We start from the raw sequence: 19,383 nt of genomic DNA, 5'->3' as shown, positions 1-19,383 counted from the left end.
AGTTTTCTAATTGCGTGAAAGCTGTGGCAAGTGCAAACTGATCATTGTGACATGCACGGGCAAGGACACAATGTTGACATGTCATCTTTTTTGCTTACTATAAGCTTATGTTACCATCATATGTTATATTCGTGTTTTTTATTCTTATAATATATAGCTGCCTTATCGACTTGCCAAGCTGCGCTTACTGTACCAGTGTTTTCTTGATCTATTGAAGATGTGTGATACAGGTGGCTTTGCCTAGCTTCAACAAGTCGTCCATGGCATCCGCCATCCGGTGGAAATGCTGATCCGGTACTGCAGCACACCAGTGTTCCCAAGCCGCCAATGTCGGATAACCTCATCACCGACATCTCCAGCCTAGCCTGTCCCTCATTGAGGCCCTCACTGGGATGTGTGCATGAGGAGAGAAACATGCATAACACTAGCTCTGTACGATGCAGAATAAAGACTGCAAAAAAGAAGAGTGTCACAGTTTCAATACAAAATTATTCCGTGAAGTAGCTGAATGTAAAATGCATATATATAACTGAGGCCGCAACCAAGTGTGCGAGTATACCTGAAACTTTGATCTGAATAATAGCTTGACAGTGCCAGGACACTTGCTTTGTCCGATGCAGAGTTAATAGTGCAAAAAGAAAGATCAGGGTGGCAACCATCACAACATGGTTGGACTCCTATTGGTCAACAATTCAGCCAAAACATCTTTCTCGATCCAACTTTTAATTTATCACCAAAAGCATCGAAGATTGCAAGCAGAAGAGGATCAGTTCAGAAGAGAAGTCTGAAGTCCCGGCATCTAACAGAAAATGTTTTGCTACTGGACATGGAAGAATAAATCATCAAAAGACTCAAATTATCACAAAATTGACAACTTCTATCTCCTTGTTATCATCTCTTGGTCAGTTTTTATTTGGCCAGAATGCTTTTGTAGTAACTAAACAAAGATTGGTATTGATCTTCAAAGGATCTTTAGAAACACACAATGACCAATGAAACCAAAAAGAGAACACACCATGATATAGAGCATGAACTTTAATACTCCCTCCAATCCATAATAAGTATCGCAGTTTTGAATTAAGGTTGAACTAATCTTAGTTCAAAACTGCGACACTTATTTTGGATCGGAGGGAGTAGCACATACTGCAACAGAATATACGTACATGTCAAATCTTGTGATTAGTAACCATGACCTGGAATCGGTACAGGGCTAGTGCTATTTTCAGAACCAACTTCCCATATTTCAATTTGCTAGATTCTCAAGTTCAAAGCAAATTGAACCTAAAATAATTTCTGTAACCATGTTTGGTTTCTGTTCACATTGTCCATCTGCCTCTACTTGTGGCCATAAGCCATTGATAATCTACATTGCCAAGTACAATTCATGATTTTCTTACAATGTAGTAGCATCGGAAAAAAAAATCAGCTTTGAGGTTTGGTTTATATAATGACACGACTTGTGTGCAGACAATGCGTATTTACCTAGAAATAAAAATTGCTCCCAAATACATGTTTCTAAACTAAGTGATGACTGATGAGTGACTCATGCTTTTCAGTCTCATAACCTCCTGCTTATCAACAACAAAGGCACACAAATCTTTTACAGAGATACAACATACTCCCTCCGTCCCAAAATTCTTGTCTTAGATTTGTCTAGATGCGGATGTATCTAATACTAAAACGTGACTTATACATCTGTATCTAGACAAGTCTAAGACAAGAATTTTGGGACGGAGGGAGTATTACTGTACTTCCACAGGGTTACAATGGCCAGTTCAAAATATACCAACATGAGTACCTCTGAAGTGCATTTTTTTATCATCTTTTAAAATTTTCTCATGGCATTTTACTGAATAACGTCACCAGATGGATTTTGTATAGAAAAAATACAATATAGTGTTTGTATAGGCTGTGATTTTATTTTCTTTCTTTAGGTATCTACTTATAAATTTATGTTACTCTGTAATTTACCAAAAATTCCCCATAAATAAACCAGGTATTTGTAATTAAAAGGGCCCAAACATGAAAAAATGCCAGGTATTTGATGCATCAGCATTTGCCAATTGCTTTTTTTTAGATGATTGGCCAACAAATTCACATCCTAGAATAGAATGTAGCAATGCAATAAAGGCAATGGTGTTGGTATCTATCTTAATTACTGCAGAACCTTTCACTGAATATATCTAGCTTACAACGCATCCTATAAATAAACCAAAGCATACTGCATATATATATATATATATATATATATATATATATATATATATATCAAAAAAGAAAAACAGATATAAGAAAATTGTTAAAGGTTGAGATCAACTTCTGAACCACTGTACTGTTGATCAACATTTGTGAACACGCTGGAAAACATCCTGGCAATAAAATGACCCATCTATCTAATAGCCTAGCCACTTTGGTGAACATGTGATGCACAATTAACGAACATGGAACAACAGCAGAACAAGTAACTTATCACAAAATGTGTAGTGTAAAAAGTAGCTGCTAAATCATGTTTTGCACTAGCATAACAATTAGTTAAGGCTTTCTTTGGCAACTGATTGTAAATCAGTAATAATGCATAAAAGCAACTAAACATGGGATGATTTAGTTGCCAAGAAATAAATTCTTTGCATTTTAACAGAATGTAAATTGTAAATAAGTAGACGCGGCATTAGCCATGTCATGTAAATATTATTTTATTGGCATTCTTCACACAAGCATCCTAATGAGTTTACATATTGATCAATGGCTAGCTTCTCCATAAAGTGACTCCGAAACCTGATTGTGTTCTTTTATGAAACACAAATCTGAATCCTAAAGATGTTCGAAATTTAACCTATTCTTGGACTTATGGACAGGAGAATGTACGTATTACCATGTCAAGGAAAGGAAGCGGCCATGAATTAACATTCTCCAGTCCATATAATAAATTAGCAAATGTTTGCAAATTATGAGCAATTCACACTGCGCTTAGTTAACTTTACTTGAAGTTACAATGGGACGAGAGCCCCCTGAGGGGGCTTTTTCCCCCAAAAAAAGCAAGAGAGAACTGCAGAGATATTATTTCTTTTCTGTGGTGACAGATAAGATGAGAATATGTCAGCTATATTTAGATTCCAACTCACATCTATATTTATTATTACAGAAATTAACATAAAGTTGCTGAAACTCGGTTTCTGCATTTGCAGAATTAACAATTAAGAGCTCCAAAAGGTTCCACACAATAAACGGTTTGCTTTTTATTAATTCAAATCATACTCCCTCTCTTTTCTAAAGGCCATTTCATAATTTGGGCTTAACTTTGATCATCAATTTGAGCAACAAAATTATATGTTATATGCCCGTACTTTGCGTGGAGTATAACATATATTTGTTGCTCAAATCGATGGTCAAAGTTGGACCCAATTTACAAAGTGGCCTTGTATATAGAAAAATGGAGGGAGTAATTTACAGATGGGATGATGAACATAGCTGACATACAGCTAAATAAATAAAAACAGCATGAGCAGTTTCCTTTGCTGTAGCTACATCCAGAACGCCACGGGGGAGAACGTCGAGAGTTGCTTAGACACACGACAAGAGGTAGTGTCCCTGTCTTTGATTCGCAGATTTCCCTCACTATCGTACCTGAGACGAAACGTGGTCATGTTGAGCACGCAGCCACGAGAGTCACCAAAAGCATCCTGGAACTCTAAACCATCGGCCGCCACGCAATCAACAAGGAAAAATCTGGAGTTGCCCATGTAGGTGAGAGTAGGCCCTCGCCCTCTAGCCAGCTGATGGTATGGGTTCCACATCCTGTGCTCCTTGGCCATCTTCCAGTTGGGCTGCTGCAATGTGCTGCTGCTATTGCTGAGGGAGGGAACTTGGCAGGAGCAGATGTAGCCATCTGGGTGTAGCCCAACCCATGCATCTAGGTCGGCGTCGAAGAAGCCTTCAAGCACGAAAGGGAACATCCATTCCCCATGGCGCCTCCACTCACTGGTCTTGGTGTCAAAGGAGAAGGTGCCACGGTTGATTTCGTTGATGTACGAAGACACAAACATGGTGTGTCCGTCCGGGTGAAGGGCGTAGGATTCGATCTTTTCATCCTTAGCGAAGGGTGCCGGCATGCTTTTCCAGGACCAGTCAGTGCTTGGGCACAAAGTGTTCATGTCATCCTTGGTGGCGGTCAGGACTTGAAAGGAGTGAGGCCGCCTCATGAAGTAGTAGGCAAACGCAAACAGCACGTCACCGGCGGTGAAAAAGTAGTTGGCCGCATCAAGGAGTGAATCAGGGAGGGGATTGCCCATGGCCAGAGCGTCAGTTTCCGTGTCGAAGACCACGGTTGCAGTATATTGGTTGCTAGTAGCTATGATGTTGCCGCCCAGTGCTGCAAAGTCCATGGGAAGGTCACGCGCAGGTGACACTAGCCGGACGACAGGGGGGTTGCTTACGTCAGGGCTGTCGGCGTCAAGCTTGCGGATGGTGAAGCCCCTGTGCCAGTCATCTAGAACCAGATAGAGGCTCTTCTCGTGCTTGTTGCCGCTGCGGTCATGGCAGTTGGCCTGACCCTCCTCGCCCTGGCGTCGTCGCTTAGACATCCTACAAACTGGACACAAAAGATGGGATTTTTTGCTGTTGTTATAATAATCAGCGCAATCGATCGATCTGATATTGTGGGCGTCGGGGCGGATCTAGATATATATAGAGCTCATACCTCGAAACCAAGTCGCGGACGGGAAGGAGACAGGCGGCGGAGTTGGTTCGGAATCGGAGTTGGTTCCGGGAAGACGGGAGCACGAGTCTGTTTCCGAGTTGGAGTTGGAGTTGGTTCCGGGAAGGAGACAGGCGGCGGCGGAGAACGGACCAGAGGGGGTGGGGTGGGGGCGAGGAACTAGCGGGTCGAGACGGGAGAGGCGGCAGCGGCGGGGCGCTGTGGCTAGGGCTGCGGCGGGGCGCTGTGGCTCTTGTATTTAGCGATTGTAAGGAGGTCGGGCACAAATCAAATCATACTGTAGAAGATAGATAGTGAGCCTGAGGCGAGGCAATCTGCTGAATGCTGATCGCGTGCCACTGACCACTGTGTTGTGGCTGTGGGCCTCGCTGTCGCTGTTGTTGCCGATCGAGGGAGTCAGAGAGGGATAGGTTGAGGAAGAAGATGAACTTGCGAGAGCTTTGTGCTGCCACAACGCGCAGCGTTTTCTGTTCTGTTATTCCACATCTTATGCATCGTACAGGACTCCACTAACCACCTCCCGGCCTGGCAGCTGTGATCCGCAAGTGTCGCTCCATCCAGCGACTGGATGGATCAGAGACCAAGACCAGGAGGTGGGAATATCCTACGGAGAGGCGCAGCTCTCCACTACGTGCATGACTATGCATGCGTTATTACAAAAAACAGAAAGTAAACAATGCTACATGCATGAGATTATCTAGGCTAACATTTCACCCCCTTAATCTCACTGCACTACGCCGATCATCCCCAGCCTCTGCCGCATCTCTATGAAATGGACGCGCCCGAGCGCTTTGGTCAGTGCATCGGCGAGCTGATCTTGAGTCCCAACATGATCTATCTCCATTTGCTTCTGCTCCATACAATCTCGCACGAAGTGAAACTTAACATCGATATGTTTGCTTCGATCATGATGAACTGGGTTCTTGCTCAGAGCTATGGCTGATTTGTTGTCCACCAGTAACTTGAACTGCGCCGGTGAGGCATCTGTGATATCCTCCAGTAATCGGCTCAGCCACAGTCCCTGACAAGTGGCAGCTGCTATTGCAACGTATTCAGCTTCGCAAGAAGAGAGAGCCACAATCTTTTGCTTCTGAGAGCTCCAGGTTGCCAGATTCTTACCAAGGAAGAAGACATGCCCGGATGTGCTCTTGCGATCGCCAGTATCTCCAGCGTGGTCGCTGTCACTGAATCCAAGAAGTTCAGCAGTTCCATGGCCCCTCCTGTAGTTGCACCCATAATGCATAGTGCCTTTGATGTACCTTAGGATCTGCTTAACTGCTGCCCAGTGATGAGTGCTTGGTTTCTCCATGAATCTACTGACTATACCCACTGAATGTGCAATATCTGGTCTTGTGTTCACTAGGTAGCGCAGACTTCCAATTATCCTGCGATACAGAGTGGCATCAAACAGATCACCATCGTCCTCTTTCTTCAGTTTGAGGCGACAGTCCATTGGCGTGTGACAACTGTTGCAGTTGCTCATATCTGCCATTTCCAAGATCTTGCCAGCGTAACTCTTCTGACTGAGTGTGATTCCACCGCTGTTTTGCTGCACTTCAATGCCCAGATAGTAACTCAACTGTCCAAGATCGCTCATCTTAAAGAGCTGCTGCATCTGATCTTTGAAGGAGATTATATCTGCTGCATTTGTCCCTGTGATGATCAGATCATCGACATACACTCCTACCAGCAGGAAAGACTGCGAGTTGCCCCGTCTGTACACTGCATGCTCTAGAGCACTTCGTGTGAAGCCAAGAGAGGAGAGAGTCTCATCCAGCTTAGCATACCATGCGCGTGGCGCCTGATGCAGTCCATACAATGCTTTGTGCAGACGCAGTACACTTCCCTCTTGGCCAGGAACCTCGTATCCCGGAGGCTGTGCAACATAAACCTCCTCACTGAGATCACCGTTCAGGAATGCTGATTTCACGTCCATGTGATGGACCTCCCAGCCAGAGTGCGCGGCGAGCGCGAGCAGTAGCCTGACAGTTTCCATACGAGCCACAGGAGCAAAGACTTCTTCAAAATCCACCCCCTGGCGCTGAACGTATCCCTTTGCGACGAGGCGAGCTTTGTGCTTGACAACATTCCCCGCCGGATCGCGCTTGACACGATACACCCATTTCAGTCCGATCGCTTTGTGCTCAGGCGGGAGCTGAGCGAGCTCCCATGTACCATTGTCGATGATGGACTGCATCTCGACATCCATGGCGTCCTTCCATGCCTTGCTTCCTAGTGCCTCGTCCACGTCGCGCGGCTCCTCGGCACTGAACAGACAGCGCACGAGCAGACAACGCTCAAACTGTTCGCGCACAGCCTGATCTTCAGTCTCCTCCAGCACACTTGTGATGCTCCGGTAGCGAACCGGCTGTCCAGTTGGCAGATCATGCCTGGAGTCGTGCGACTGGGGCGTGGCCGAGCGATCTTCGACAGCTGTAGCGGGTGTAGCCAGAGCGGACTGTGGTGTCCCTGGTGCTCTCGAAGCAGGCGTGTTCATCCCAGCAGGAGAGGCCGCAGGTGCAGGCGTTGAGGTCGTTGGAGAGCTTTGCGGTGTTGAGGCACACGCAGGAGACCCGGCGTCTATCTCATGCACTCCGCTGGCAGTGGTATACACTACAGTGAAAGTGGTCGGCGCAGCGCGGTTTTCTGCCACGCCCGGAGCGCGCCATGTCCATGGCCTGCTTTCTTCAAACACCACGTCCCGAGTCACCTGCACCTTCTTTGTTGCTGGGTTGTACACACGGTAGGCCTTGGAACCTTCCTCGTACCCGATGAAAACCATCGCCGTCGAACGATCACTGAGCTTGGTGACACCGGGGCCGACGTTCTTGACGTGAACCGTGCACCCGAACGTGCGCAGATGATGCACGCTGGGCTTACGGCCGTGCCACGCCTCATAAGGCGTGACACCTTCTAGACTGCGCGTGGGCGCGCGGTTCAGCACATACACGGCGGTCCTCACCGCCTCCGCCCAGAAGTACGTCGGCATGTCCATGCTCTTCAACATGCACCTGGCCATTTCCACGACCGTCTGGTTCCGCCGCTCTACCACTCCATTTTGTTGTGGTGAGTATGGAGCAGTGGTGAAGTGCTTGACACCGATCTCTTCACGATAGGCCCTGAATTCGCCGGAATTGAACTCGCCACCGCGATTAGACCTGAACGCGCGCAACCTGCAGTTTCCCTCTGCCTCCGCAAGAGTTTGCACCTTTCTAAACCTTGCAAAGGCCTCATCTTTGGACTTGAGCAGCTCCAGCCACATGTACCGACTATAGTCGTCCACGATCAGCAAAAAGTACTTGCTTCCTCCTGGTGTGGTCGGCTCGATCGGCCCACAAAGATCAGTGTGCACGAGCTCCAGCCCGCGCTCTGCACGGTACGCGGCGACTTGCGGGAACGGCGTGCGATGTTGCTTTTCGAGGGCGCACCCATCACAATACTCTTCGACGTGGTCGATCACTGGCATGCCCCTCACCATCTGCTTCGATGACATAGTGCGGAGAGCGCGGAAGTGCAAATGCCCCATGCGCGCGTGCCAACGCCAGGTTGCGTCGTCTCCCAACGCCAGCAAGCACTTGGGCGTGTCGATCTCCAGCGCTCCAGTGTACAGGCGATTTCCAGAGCGACGGATGTATGCCAGTGTTCGCCGCCCTGGGTCCTGGATGGTCATCACGCCATCTTGGATGTTGACGATGCAGCCCGCTTCGTCTAGCTGTCCAACTGAGACAATGTTCGTGCGCAGGCTCGGGATGTGAAAAACACCAGTGAGCACGCGCTGCCCTCCGCCCTGACAGCGAAAGACCACCGAGCCGCGTCCGCGTATGGCCACCACAGAGCCGTCGCCGAACTTCACCGTGCCATGCACAGTTTCGTCAAGTGACGCAAAGACTCCCTTGTCGCCCGTCATGTGGCTACTGGCGCCGGTGTCGAAGTACCATACTCCGTCCGGCGAGGGCACTGGCATAACCTTTTCTTCGTTGAGGAAGACCTCCTGCGGCGCGGCGATCTGTGGCGTGGAAACAGTGGTGACCACGGCCATGTACAGACCTGGGTCGTGCTCCGCGCCGCCTTGCACCAGATTTGCCTGCTCCTGGGTGCCTTTCTGCTGCTGTTCACGGAGCCACGTCCGGCACTCCTTCTTCCAGTGCCCCGGGATGCCGCAGTGATGGCATTTCCCTTTCTTTTTCTTGCCGCCTGAGCCGCCCGATCCGCCTGCACCCTGGTTTCCCGACGCAGGCTTGCCGCCGCCCGCGCCTTTGTGTTTAGCGGGCGACTTGTTCTTGCCGCTGCCTGCGCTGAATGACGACCCGCCGCCACCGCTTTGTTTTTCTCTGGCCACCCACTCCTCGTGCGTGAGCATGAGGCGCCCGGTGGACTGCGTGGCGTCGTCGAGGTCATAGTGATCCTCGCAAGCCGAGAAGCGCCCGACGAGTTCCTCGATGGTCATGGTCTTCAGGTCGATCAGAGATTCGATCGCCATGGCCATCGGTCGATACTTCCGCGGCACCACACGGAGAAATTTCTGAACGGCCTTGTGCTCGGTGATGGGATCGCCGTATAGCTCCAGATCCGCGACGAGGGCGGCGAGACGCAGCCCGAAATCTTCGACGGACTCTCCGTCTTTGAACCGGAGATCCTCGAATTCTCGCCGGCGCACCTGTGCCTTGGCTTCGCGGGCGCGCTCACTGCCCATCCGCATCGTCCGGATCGTCTCCCACGCCGTCTTCGCCGTGTCCTTGGCGGCCAGTACGCGCAGCATCTCCGGCGGAACGCCGGTGAGAATGATCTGCAGCGCGCGCCGGTCGTCGTTTTCATCGGCGACGTCGTCGGTCACCGCGGACCAGACCCGGGCGACCTGGAGCTTCACCTGCATCACAAGCGCCCACTCCATGTAGTTAGTGCGCGTGAGCATCATGGACGCCCCCGCCTCCTCGCGCACGACGCGCTCTACCACCCGATACTCGCCGCTGCCGCTGCCGGTGAGGCGCGCGAGCGGCGCTTTGGGTGAAGGCGTCTTCGTCGGCGACCTTGCGCCGCCCTTGTTCTTCCCGTCCGACTCGTCGCCAGACATGACCATGGCGGATCAAACACCGCCGCTGCTCCGAGGAACAGACACCCGAGGCTCTGATGCCAAATGTTGTTGCCGATCGAGCGAGTCAGAGAGGGATAGGTTGAGGAAGAAGATGAACTCGCGAGAGCTTTGTGCTGCCACAACACGCAGCGTTTTCTGTTCTGTTATTCCACATCTTATGCATCGTACAGGACTCCACTAACCACCTCCCGGCCTGGCAGCTGCGATCCGCAAGTGTCGCTCCATCCAGCGACTGGATCGAACAGAGACCAAGACCAGGAGGTGGGAATATTCTACGGAGAGGCGCAGCTCTCCACTACGTGCATGACTATGCATGCGTTATTACAAAAAACAGAAAATAAACAATGCTACTGCATGAGATTATCTAGGCTAACACTCGCTGGCGCTTATTGCACTTTCACCCCTTGAGAACCGCGAAAATAACCCGCACTCCGACCTTATGCCCCACCGCACGTCCGCACGTCATCTCCGGCGAAACCCACGGCCTCCCTCTGATCCACGCCGCCGCCGCCCCCCGTGGATCAACCACCACACAACCCACGACCCCCTCCCCAGATCCAGGCGGAGCTGCTGCGCTCGTTGGAGGAAGCCGGCGCCGCACAGAGACTCGCGGACCGGACGGCGAGCTTGGCCATTCCCATGGCGCACCGGCCGCCCCCAAGGTCGTCGGCCACCTTGACAAGTCACACACACCGTCCACCTCGACAAATCTCAGCGCGCCGCCCCACTACCCTCCGCAGCCTAGCTCCACCGACCGCACCTGCACGAGCGAGCACCGTTTGTCCTCAGGGAGCTCGACGTCCTCGATCCGCCGCCCTGCTCCCTTCGGCAGAGCTGGGATAGGGTTCTTCCCGGGCTCAGGCTCCCTCCATGTGCCTGTGCCACTAGGCTTGCTTTTATTTTAAGCACACAAACTAAGCTTGCGAGTAGTCTTTCAAGTTGAACTGCCCACGCCGTTCGACTCTGATTTGTTAATTGCTTAAGTAGTTAGTTATTAATCCCTTGCTAGATATGTCTGTACATGTATGAGTTTTGTTGGCTTCAATTGAAGATATAATGATTTCCTCTTGAAAGGAATGTGTGAGAGACTTGATTATTTAGGATTTGTTTCAATCCCTTTCTGGTCTGGTGTTGTTTTGGGTATTTTGATAGCGATACACTAAATTTTTATTCAGGAACATAATGCTTTACTACCCTGTCTGATCAGAGTGAAACATAAGTTGGAAATTAAGTGGGAATACTTTGCTTTTCTGTTGAGATTGAATATCCACATTATCCCTATCAATCGAAGTGTGCAGTTTTATTCCTGTTTTTATTTCATTTTCATTCAATTTTTCCTGTCCAGTTTGTCTCAAGGTTGGGTATTATATAAGGTAGCTACACTCTTGGCTTCTAGTTTGCTATAATCTAATGTTCGGAAGACTGTCTTTATGTAGGTGACGTAACTTCCATGGAAGAATACCCCATGGGGAAGAGTTGATGTTTGTCAGGAGCAAGGTACATGATATCTATCTATGTATTAGTAGGGCCTCACTAGTCAATCTCTAAATGGATTTGCACTGCAGGATGGTTATTCTTCCTTTTACTGTTAAGAAAATTTACTATAGTTTTTTCTGTTCTTCCATTTTATCGCTGCCTGTTCCCTGTGGTTGCATATGGAGTTGTTCCCATGAAATTGTGTCTAGGATTGGTCAAACAGGGGAGTCATTACCTACTAATGTCAGATACTAGATTTACAAGATTTGCTGGAGGCGAGCAAATCCACTTCAAATCAATGCTTATAAGATGTTTTACCTAAAAAATTGGGCCGTTGTTTAGTGTATGGTCCATATCAGATAAATATAGTGGAGAGTTTAGTTTATGTTAGCAGATAGGTGTTGTATTACTATGCTCAAGGTAATTACCTAAATTCCTACTCCCTCCGTCCTTTAAAGAGTGTACTTCCAACTTTCTTGGAAAGTCAAACTTTTTTATGTTTGACTATATTTATACAATAATACACCAACATTTATGCCATCAAATTAGTAGCATTAGATTCATGATAAAATATATTTTCATAATATACCTATTTGGTTTCACAAATATAGATATATTTTTGCACAAACTCGGTCAAACTTTGAGATAGTTTGACCCTCCAACAAAGTTGGAAGTACACTCTTTTAAGGACGGAGGGAGTAGACATTGTAAGGTAAAACAAGTTCTCAATTTCATCCAAGGAATTTTCATATGGAATATTGCATTGGCTTGATACATCCGTAATAAATAGTTGTGTACATTGTTTAATTTGAGCTTTTTTTACCTTTACCTTGGAAATATTGCAAATCCCAACATAGTGTGTTGCTGCATGCACCTATGATTACCGGTATGAACTGATTTTAACTAGTTTATCTTTTTCCTAATTTATATGATAATGATATTCCATTACTGTAGTTGTTGAAGGGAGATTGGGCTCTTTAGGCAGCTTAGATACAGCAGCATCTACAGCTGGCACTTCAGGTGCTTACATGCATTCTAAGGAGGGCAACCGAAGTGGGGGCAGTGGTGGCCAGGATGCTTCCTCTTGGCATCATCTAATTAGAAAACCTCAGCTTGACTCCATGCCGTGGAAAAGGAGTAGACATGATATGTCTTCTGACAGTCAGGCACTTATGGAAAAGATCATTGATCACGGTCTTCTGACATCTTATGGAAACTGCTGAGTATGACGAGGAAAAGTCCCATGAGGATACTTCAAAGATGGCACCTTCAGTTAATGCTCAGAAGCTAGATGCAAACCAGTTAGCTGCAAAGATTCTTCACCTTCGAATGAAAGGCAAGCATGAAGAAGCTGAACAACTTTCGTTAAGTGTTGCAAAACTATTGTTGCTCTGACTATATTCACAGTATCATTTCCCCCATGTAATTTCAAAATGATAAAATTTACAACATAATAATGATTCAGTGATTCACACATATTCATTAGAACTCTAGGAACTGTGTAGCCTACCTAGTGTACTCATATAGTTAATATGTAAACTATAGGAACTGCATCAGTCCCTACTGGCAATAAAAAATGGATTGTGTGTATGACCAACTCAGTTTAGGATTCAACGGCACAAATTTGCAAGCTCATGTGACTTTAACTGATAGTTGTTCTTTCTTAGAGAAAAAGGGAGGCTGTGCTGGAGGATGGAGACATCTCTGTTGATGAACCTAGGCATGAAAAGGGAAGGATCTCAATCCGGTTAGTCTATCTTATGCCGGAATACATTTGCATTACCTATTAGTAGTTTTTCTATGACTGTCCAGTATGTATGTTAAGTTGGGCTTTCTTTTGTTTGTAAGTCCTGCAGTTGAAACAAATTCAGTCTCTTTGCTGATTAAAATGCTATTACATTTAAAGTCCTGTTGCTTTGTGTATTTGTATATGTTGGTTTTGCATATATAAACCAGTGCGGGCGATAATTGGTGCAGAAGTGAAGCAAACCCATGTTTATGAGCCATGTGACATACCCTTAGTTTAGTCGTTCTGAATAGTACATAACTGATACTATATCCCTCTTCTTTGAAAAACAGCTCCTGTACTGCTGTGTGCAAATTTTGTAATATTGATTATTAAACACTAGACGGAAGTTCCTATAATTTGTCTGCCTGCTTAACATACTATACTATTGCCTTTTTTGTAACTGCAGGCATACGATAAAGCTGATTTCAGCTGAACGCGAGGAAGGAGAAGAAGATGCTGATCTGCATGCTGCAAATAAAATTATTCATAGCAAGCATTACAACATCCTGCAAATAAAATAGCTAGAGAATAAGAGGATTAGGTTTTGGCAGGATGCGAGGTGCCAACTTATTAAGCACGAGAGTCGTAAGATCCCGGTTATAGAAGAAGAGTAGGCCAATCCCAATCTTAGGCTGCAACAAACAAGGAAATTCCTGTCATCAAATCGGCCTGATCCCCAAAAGGAAATCGCAATCCAAAATCCCTCGGAGTATGAGTTGGGTGATGCTCCCAGAAGGAAGAGTGAAAGCGCGCATGAGGAGAAGGAAAGATGGACATATCTTAACTCAGAAAGAGCGGTGTTTGTATTGTTTTGAGAACCCATCCTGGCCAAAGCATCTGGTTGTGGCACTAGGGAACTTGACTTACCTGATGCTTCCACAGTTTGAGCCTATTGTTCCTGGTCACTGCGTTATTCTTCCGTTGCAGGTATTTTGTGTTGTGCTTTCATAATAAGCGAGGTACAGCTGCTCTGAATTGCAAGAATGTTTTACTTGAACTATTAGTGATTCTTTGAATTGACTTCCATGGTTGCAGCATGAGTCTGTAACAAGAGCAGTTGATATCAGTGTTTGGGAGGAGATTCACAACTTGAAAAGGTGTAGCCTGAAGATGTTTGCGCTGCAGGGCCAGAATGTGATTTTCATGGAGACTGCATGTGCTTGGCCAAGCAAAGCTTGCACCAGCACTTGTGTAGAAACTAAAAGTAGATGGCATTTTTGTGAAAGAACCCTAGGATATTGTAGGATTTTCAAAATGGCCCAGTTGTACTTGACTATAAAATGGTTATCGTTCAGAATACCCACACCGTGTTGCTGCTACTCCACTTGGTAATTTGCTGCTGTCGTCTGTCTGTTAGTTTGTACTGTGTCATGTCAGTATATATTTATTTGGCGTGTTGTTAAGTTGTACTGCGTCTGTCCGACTTGGATTTATATTTATTTGGCGTGTTGTTAAGTTTCGCCCTGTGTTTTTTCGATGGGAGAGGCCATGGTTTGCATGCGCACCACCAAAGCAGCAGCAATGTACTCCATCGGTTAGTGCTTCAACCCGGCGACTCCGATTTGGGCGCGTTTCACGTCCTTCTGGCCTACAACTCTCTGTAGAACCATCTCTGTCCATTTGCAAGCACCAAGTCTGTAACTAATTAGCTCCAAAATGCTACCAGTAACAGGCCATAAATAAACACATAAATGTATTTCGGTGTGTATTGTAGTATTTACTACAGACCAACTTCCAGCGGCATATTTGGATCTTCCGGGCGCCCATAATTTCAAATTTTTGACAAAAAAATCAAACATCACAGAAAAATCTAATTCTTTTTACAGAAAATCAAGAACGCTAATATGAGCATACTGTCAGAATTTGAGCGAATTCTGGGCAGATATGGACACTCAAACTGATATTTTAACTTCTGTCTAGAAATTTGTCAGATTTTGGCCAACAAAACGAACTTCTCAGAAAAATAAGAAAAATTTACAGAAAATAAAAAAAAACAGTAATATGAGTCTACTGTTAGGATTTGAGCCAATTCTAGCCACATATGGACCCTCCACCTGATATTTTAACTTCTGTCAAGAAACTTGTCGGACCATTTACACAATTTCGGCAGCACATTGATATGTTCCATATGCATGCAAGCACAATTTAACACAGATTAACAAGGAATATTTGAAACTGTTCATACATACGTTCACAAGCACAATACAACAGAGGTCCATGGCAAATACTTCAGATAACAAGTATCAAAAGCAAGCTTAGTTGAATCAGGTGCTAGCCAACCAAGCTAATGAAAAAGGCTTCTTTTTGCACCATAGGTAGGCTCACTACTGGAGGTGGAGGTATAACAGGCACAAATGGAACAGGGGATTCCTCTTGGCTTTTCCTTTTAGATATAGTGGAAAGAATATGGTCTAGGCACATGCTAGAGAGTGTCTAGCTGACATAGAAAAATAAGCAAAGGAAGAAGGAAACATGGCATTCAGGGAGGAGAGGCGAGAAACACATTCTCTACAAGTATTCTCTACAAGTATCAGTCATCTTCTCTACAAGTATCACTCATCTCTATAGCGGTCTGACTCCTTCGTCAAACTTGCACTTTCGCCTTCACACCTTCACACCAGTTGCAGTTTCTTTACGCCGTGTTTTCAGTGTTCTCACTCTGTTCAGTTCCTTCTACACATGCTCACTTTTGCTTGCGGGATCACCTGAGATTCATAAGATGCCCCAACTCAAACAGCTTCCTTTGAAGATCGAAAAGTAGCCTGGGGTACCCCTCGGCTAACAGCACCGGCAGCAGAAAAACCTGATGGATCATTGCAGGGTGAGTAAAACAGTCCCGTACCACCTCCAGTATCCCGGAAAGGTCAGGATCCCTTTTCTTCGGTTTGTAGATCACAGCCTGTCCTATTGCTCCAGAGTTACTGACTTGGCTCCTCAGGTTGTTTAGCTCGGCCATTTTGGGGTGTATATATTTCACCGTATCGTTCAGTAACTTCCATCTGAAGTTTTGCACCCAAGGTATGTACTTTCTCATGATGTTTGAGTTCATTATCTGGACAAACTGAGTAAAATCTTCCTCCTTCAGCCTCATCAAGATGTAGTACATGGCGACAAAGCTACCATAGATATCAACGGGGTGCTGCATGTTTATGTGGTTCTTCAGCACTCTGTCTGACACCTTCCCGACATCAATAATGCAAGCCAGCCACTCGGCGATATCATCTGGCAGTGAGCAGCACTTTTCCTTGAAGTGCGCCTGCACCATCAGCACAAACTGCTTTCTGTTGGCAAGGGCGAGCTTTTCTTCATATTCCACTAACTGAGGCTTATCCATTATCACTTCCCCTGAATTCCTTGACACCCTGAAGCTACTTGCGCTGATTGTGTTCTTTATGCATTGTCCTCCACTATGGATATTTGCCATTTCTGCATAGGAACCTGACAGGGCACCCTTGAATTCATCTGTCCCAATTTTCTTCTCCATGTTGCTTCTGGGTATTTGCACCTGCACCACCATTTCACTTGGCTTGTAGTCTGAGAGCCGCCTCCAGTCGAAATTCAAGCGCCGTTTGCAAAGTGATGCAGCATGCTCTTCTGCTGGAGGGTACGTCTTCATGCATCCTGTGGACAGAGCTTGTCTGTTCATAGCACAGTTAGATACAAATCCAAAAGAGTACACTGGCTTTGCACAAATGCGAGACATGAGAGATGAGACAATACCTTTTGACTATATCTCTCTCCTCTGGAGATCGAATTTTAGCCTTCTTTCCTGTCGATGATGCTTCCCTGTTTTCATATCATAGTCAGGATAAGCTTGCTAGTGGGCATTGCATATGTTCGGCTCAGTCCAAAATTGAGAGATGAGACAATACTTTTTGACTGAATCACTCTGTTCTGGAGATCGTGTTTTAACCTTCTTTGCTGTCGATGGTGCTTCCCTATTTTCATATCATAGTCAGGATAAGCTTGCTCTAGATAGAGTGAGCACTGCATATGTTCGGCTCAGTCCAAAATTTCAAAGTGACAAACATGCCTTAAATTCAGATCACAAATTATTCGATAAAAAAAATCGGCACTATGGTTTACCTGTCACTGTTCATAGCAGTATTGTCCTTTATTGGAGTTCTATATTTCCTTGAGGTTGCTCTCCTAGGCCTGGGGGCATTATATGAAATTAGAGAACATTAAACAAAATTGTAATCCACATATCAGAAATACGAAAAATATGAACAAAAGAAATTACCATGAAACGTAGACGTCAACAGATAGTATTTCCCATTCTTTGACACTATCTTCTAACCACTTCTTATTGACAGTAAACACATCCCTTGCTTTTGATGCATCATAATCTACACAGTAATTACATGTTCACTAACATCCTACTTAATGATAAAATGAACTAAAAGATGGTACTACCGACCTGCCAAGCTGTTGCATATAAAGTAGGAGCCGTTGCTTATACCAACATTTTGTGCGCCCACCATATCAACAAGTCTCTGTAGAATGTTGAAGTTAATATGCTTGCATCAGTGCTTTCATGGGTTGATACAAAAAGCAAAGTTGCATGCGAGTACCTCTAAGTAATGACCTTCATGGCCTGAGAAACCAGTGTGAGAAATGTTGAGATACTGAGCACCTTTGATTCCTCCGAGAGACACTGGGGGCCTGTATAGTATCTATCATCATGCACAAAAGGGTAAATAGCCGATATACATTATCAATCCAATGCATTGAGAATCGAAAAAAAACACGTACGTTATTGATATCGGCAAGAGCTCCGTTCTGCAGTGTATCATCCAGCCATAGCTCATTTATAAGTACAGAACCATTATCGCGAGCTTTCAGACATATGGGATCGGACTATATCCAAACAAAATAAAATTCAGGAAATGAACAGGCGATAATGCATTTATATCGAAATAAAACAGCGTACTCACTTAGCTAAGCTTTTCACTTGATACGATCAGATAGAGGCCTTGCCAAAGAAACAGCTTCTCGATTGATCCACCTTTTCTCTTTATAGCATCTCCATACTGCCCATAAAAAAATAGCAGAGTCAATGCCTAAGGAATTTTATATTTCAGAAACGCCCTTTAGTAAGCATTGATGGACAAAGAACTTTCTGTGTCTACTGAAGCAAACCAAGAATGCCAAACAGTATAGGCTATCACTGATAACTTGATTGATCAAGATAATTTTGAAACAAGTTCCTTCATCGAGAAGGATGTGGTCAATGCAATACTCGTTCCCACAGTGCATTAGCATGCAGGTTCCGCTTGATTCTCATTCAGGAATGGATTTCGGCGCTGCAGCTGCTTGCCGTGCGCGTCTGTTCCATTAAGTTTGGGCCCTGCAAAAGCAGTACTGACGCGTACGGCCGCGATCCTGCTGCTGCTGGTGGACATTCTCATCACCAGCGGTGTGCAAATCAGCTTCGGGTGGAGGCCACTAAAGACATCGCATCAATTAAACGCAAACAGAAAATGTCTTCCCCTCAAATCCCCAGCAGTAATTCCCACAAATACCAATCATGGCTTAGTACTAAAAATTAACTTCCCCAACTAATCGGCAAAACAAGTCGCGTCCGCACAAAACGTACTCGCCGCTAATCACATCCCTTGTCCCGTAATTATCTGCGGGTATGAGCGCGTCCGCTGGAGTGAGCACCGCGAGGGACGGAACCGCTGCCGCCTACTCCTCCTCCTCAACGGGATCGAACTCGGCACGCGTCTCGCATCATGCACCCTTTCCAATCTACTAACTCCGAATGATCGCGACCAGAGGAGAGGGAGTGGATCGGGATTCGGGACTAACCTCGTCTTCCTTCTCCTTGTCGAACCCCACCAGCTTGAATCGGAGCTCGCGGAGGAACCCGCCATCTCCGGTCATCATGGCTAGGGTTAGGGCTCGGACAGATCCGAGGGGATTCTGAAGAGAATTCGGGTTGCGGGATTGAGCTGGGGGAGGATCAGCGCAGCGCGATGTTTAAAATTTCGGGTTGTGGAGGAGTCCGGCACGGATTACCAGAGAGACCCGATGCCGTCAATTATCGATCGCACGGATGCGAGTCGCTAAACATCTCAGTGCACTGCTCCGCCTAGCCCATGTAAGGCCCACAACGAGAGTGAAGCAAGCCCATTGCGGAGAAGAAAAAAGAGTAAACAGAGACGGTAGCCGAAGGATGGCACGGCCTCACTCACCTAATGCCTGCAAGCCCTAAAAAAAAAAAAACTAATGCCGGCTGTTTCTAAAAAGAGAAATCCTAGGAGCAACTCCAACGGGCCGACCCAAACGGACGGCGTTTTTGTCCGC

The 19,383-nt window shown here is 46.3% G+C and overlaps 2 protein-coding genes and 2 long non-coding RNA genes across 5 annotated transcripts; 2 read left to right on the top strand and 2 right to left on the bottom strand.

Annotated features, from left to right (window-relative positions):
• Positions 1 to 3,101: 3,101 nt before the first annotated feature.
• Positions 3,102 to 5,198, bottom strand: LOC123141299 (uncharacterized). 2 transcript variants are annotated; one of them, XM_044560476.1, is made up of 2 exons: positions 4,697 to 5,198; positions 3,102 to 4,581 (listed from the first exon to the last, which is right to left on the bottom strand). In XM_044560476.1, the coding sequence occupies exon 2, from the start codon at positions 4,578 to 4,580 to the stop codon at positions 3,522 to 3,524; it is 1,059 nt and encodes a 352-aa protein (XP_044416411.1). In that variant the 5' UTR covers position 4,581; positions 4,697 to 5,198; the 3' UTR covers positions 3,102 to 3,521. The 2 variants fall into 2 exon arrangements, with proteins under 2 accessions (XP_044416411.1, XP_044416409.1); XM_044560474.1 differs by having other exon boundaries at positions 3,102 to 4,588; positions 4,697 to 5,197.
• Positions 5,199 to 10,036: 4,838 nt separating this feature from the next.
• On the top strand, positions 10,037 to 12,618 carry LOC123143980 (uncharacterized). Its single transcript, XR_006471177.1, has 2 exons — positions 10,037 to 11,303; positions 12,237 to 12,618. It is a non-coding gene; the product is annotated as an uncharacterized lncRNA (long non-coding RNA).
• A 325-nt stretch (positions 12,619 to 12,943) lies between these two features.
• Positions 12,944 to 14,370, top strand: LOC123143979 (uncharacterized). The gene is made up of 3 exons (XR_006471176.1): positions 12,944 to 13,029; positions 13,478 to 13,998; positions 14,107 to 14,370. It is a non-coding gene; the product is annotated as an uncharacterized lncRNA (long non-coding RNA).
• A 1,043-nt stretch (positions 14,371 to 15,413) lies between these two features.
• On the bottom strand, positions 15,414 to 19,116 carry LOC123143978 (uncharacterized). The gene is made up of 10 exons (XM_044562982.1): positions 18,886 to 19,116; positions 18,009 to 18,104; positions 17,827 to 17,931; positions 17,646 to 17,747; positions 17,492 to 17,567; positions 17,315 to 17,420; positions 17,158 to 17,226; positions 16,944 to 17,009; positions 16,792 to 16,857; positions 15,414 to 16,709 (listed from the first exon to the last, which is right to left on the bottom strand). The coding sequence occupies exons 5-10, from the start codon at positions 17,553 to 17,555 to the stop codon at positions 15,773 to 15,775; spliced, it is 1,308 nt and encodes a 435-aa protein (XP_044418917.1). The 5' UTR covers positions 17,556 to 17,567; positions 17,646 to 17,747; positions 17,827 to 17,931; positions 18,009 to 18,104; positions 18,886 to 19,116; the 3' UTR covers positions 15,414 to 15,772.
• Positions 19,117 to 19,383: the final 267 nt, after the last annotated feature.

This window comes from Triticum aestivum, chromosome 6D, assembly GCF_018294505.1.
Source record: "Triticum aestivum cultivar Chinese Spring chromosome 6D, IWGSC CS RefSeq v2.1, whole genome shotgun sequence".
Lineage (NCBI taxonomy): Eukaryota > Viridiplantae > Streptophyta > Magnoliopsida > Poales > Poaceae > Triticum > Triticum aestivum.
The sequence above is the reverse complement of the archived record's forward strand: the minus strand, read 5'-3'. Positions and strand labels throughout refer to the sequence as shown.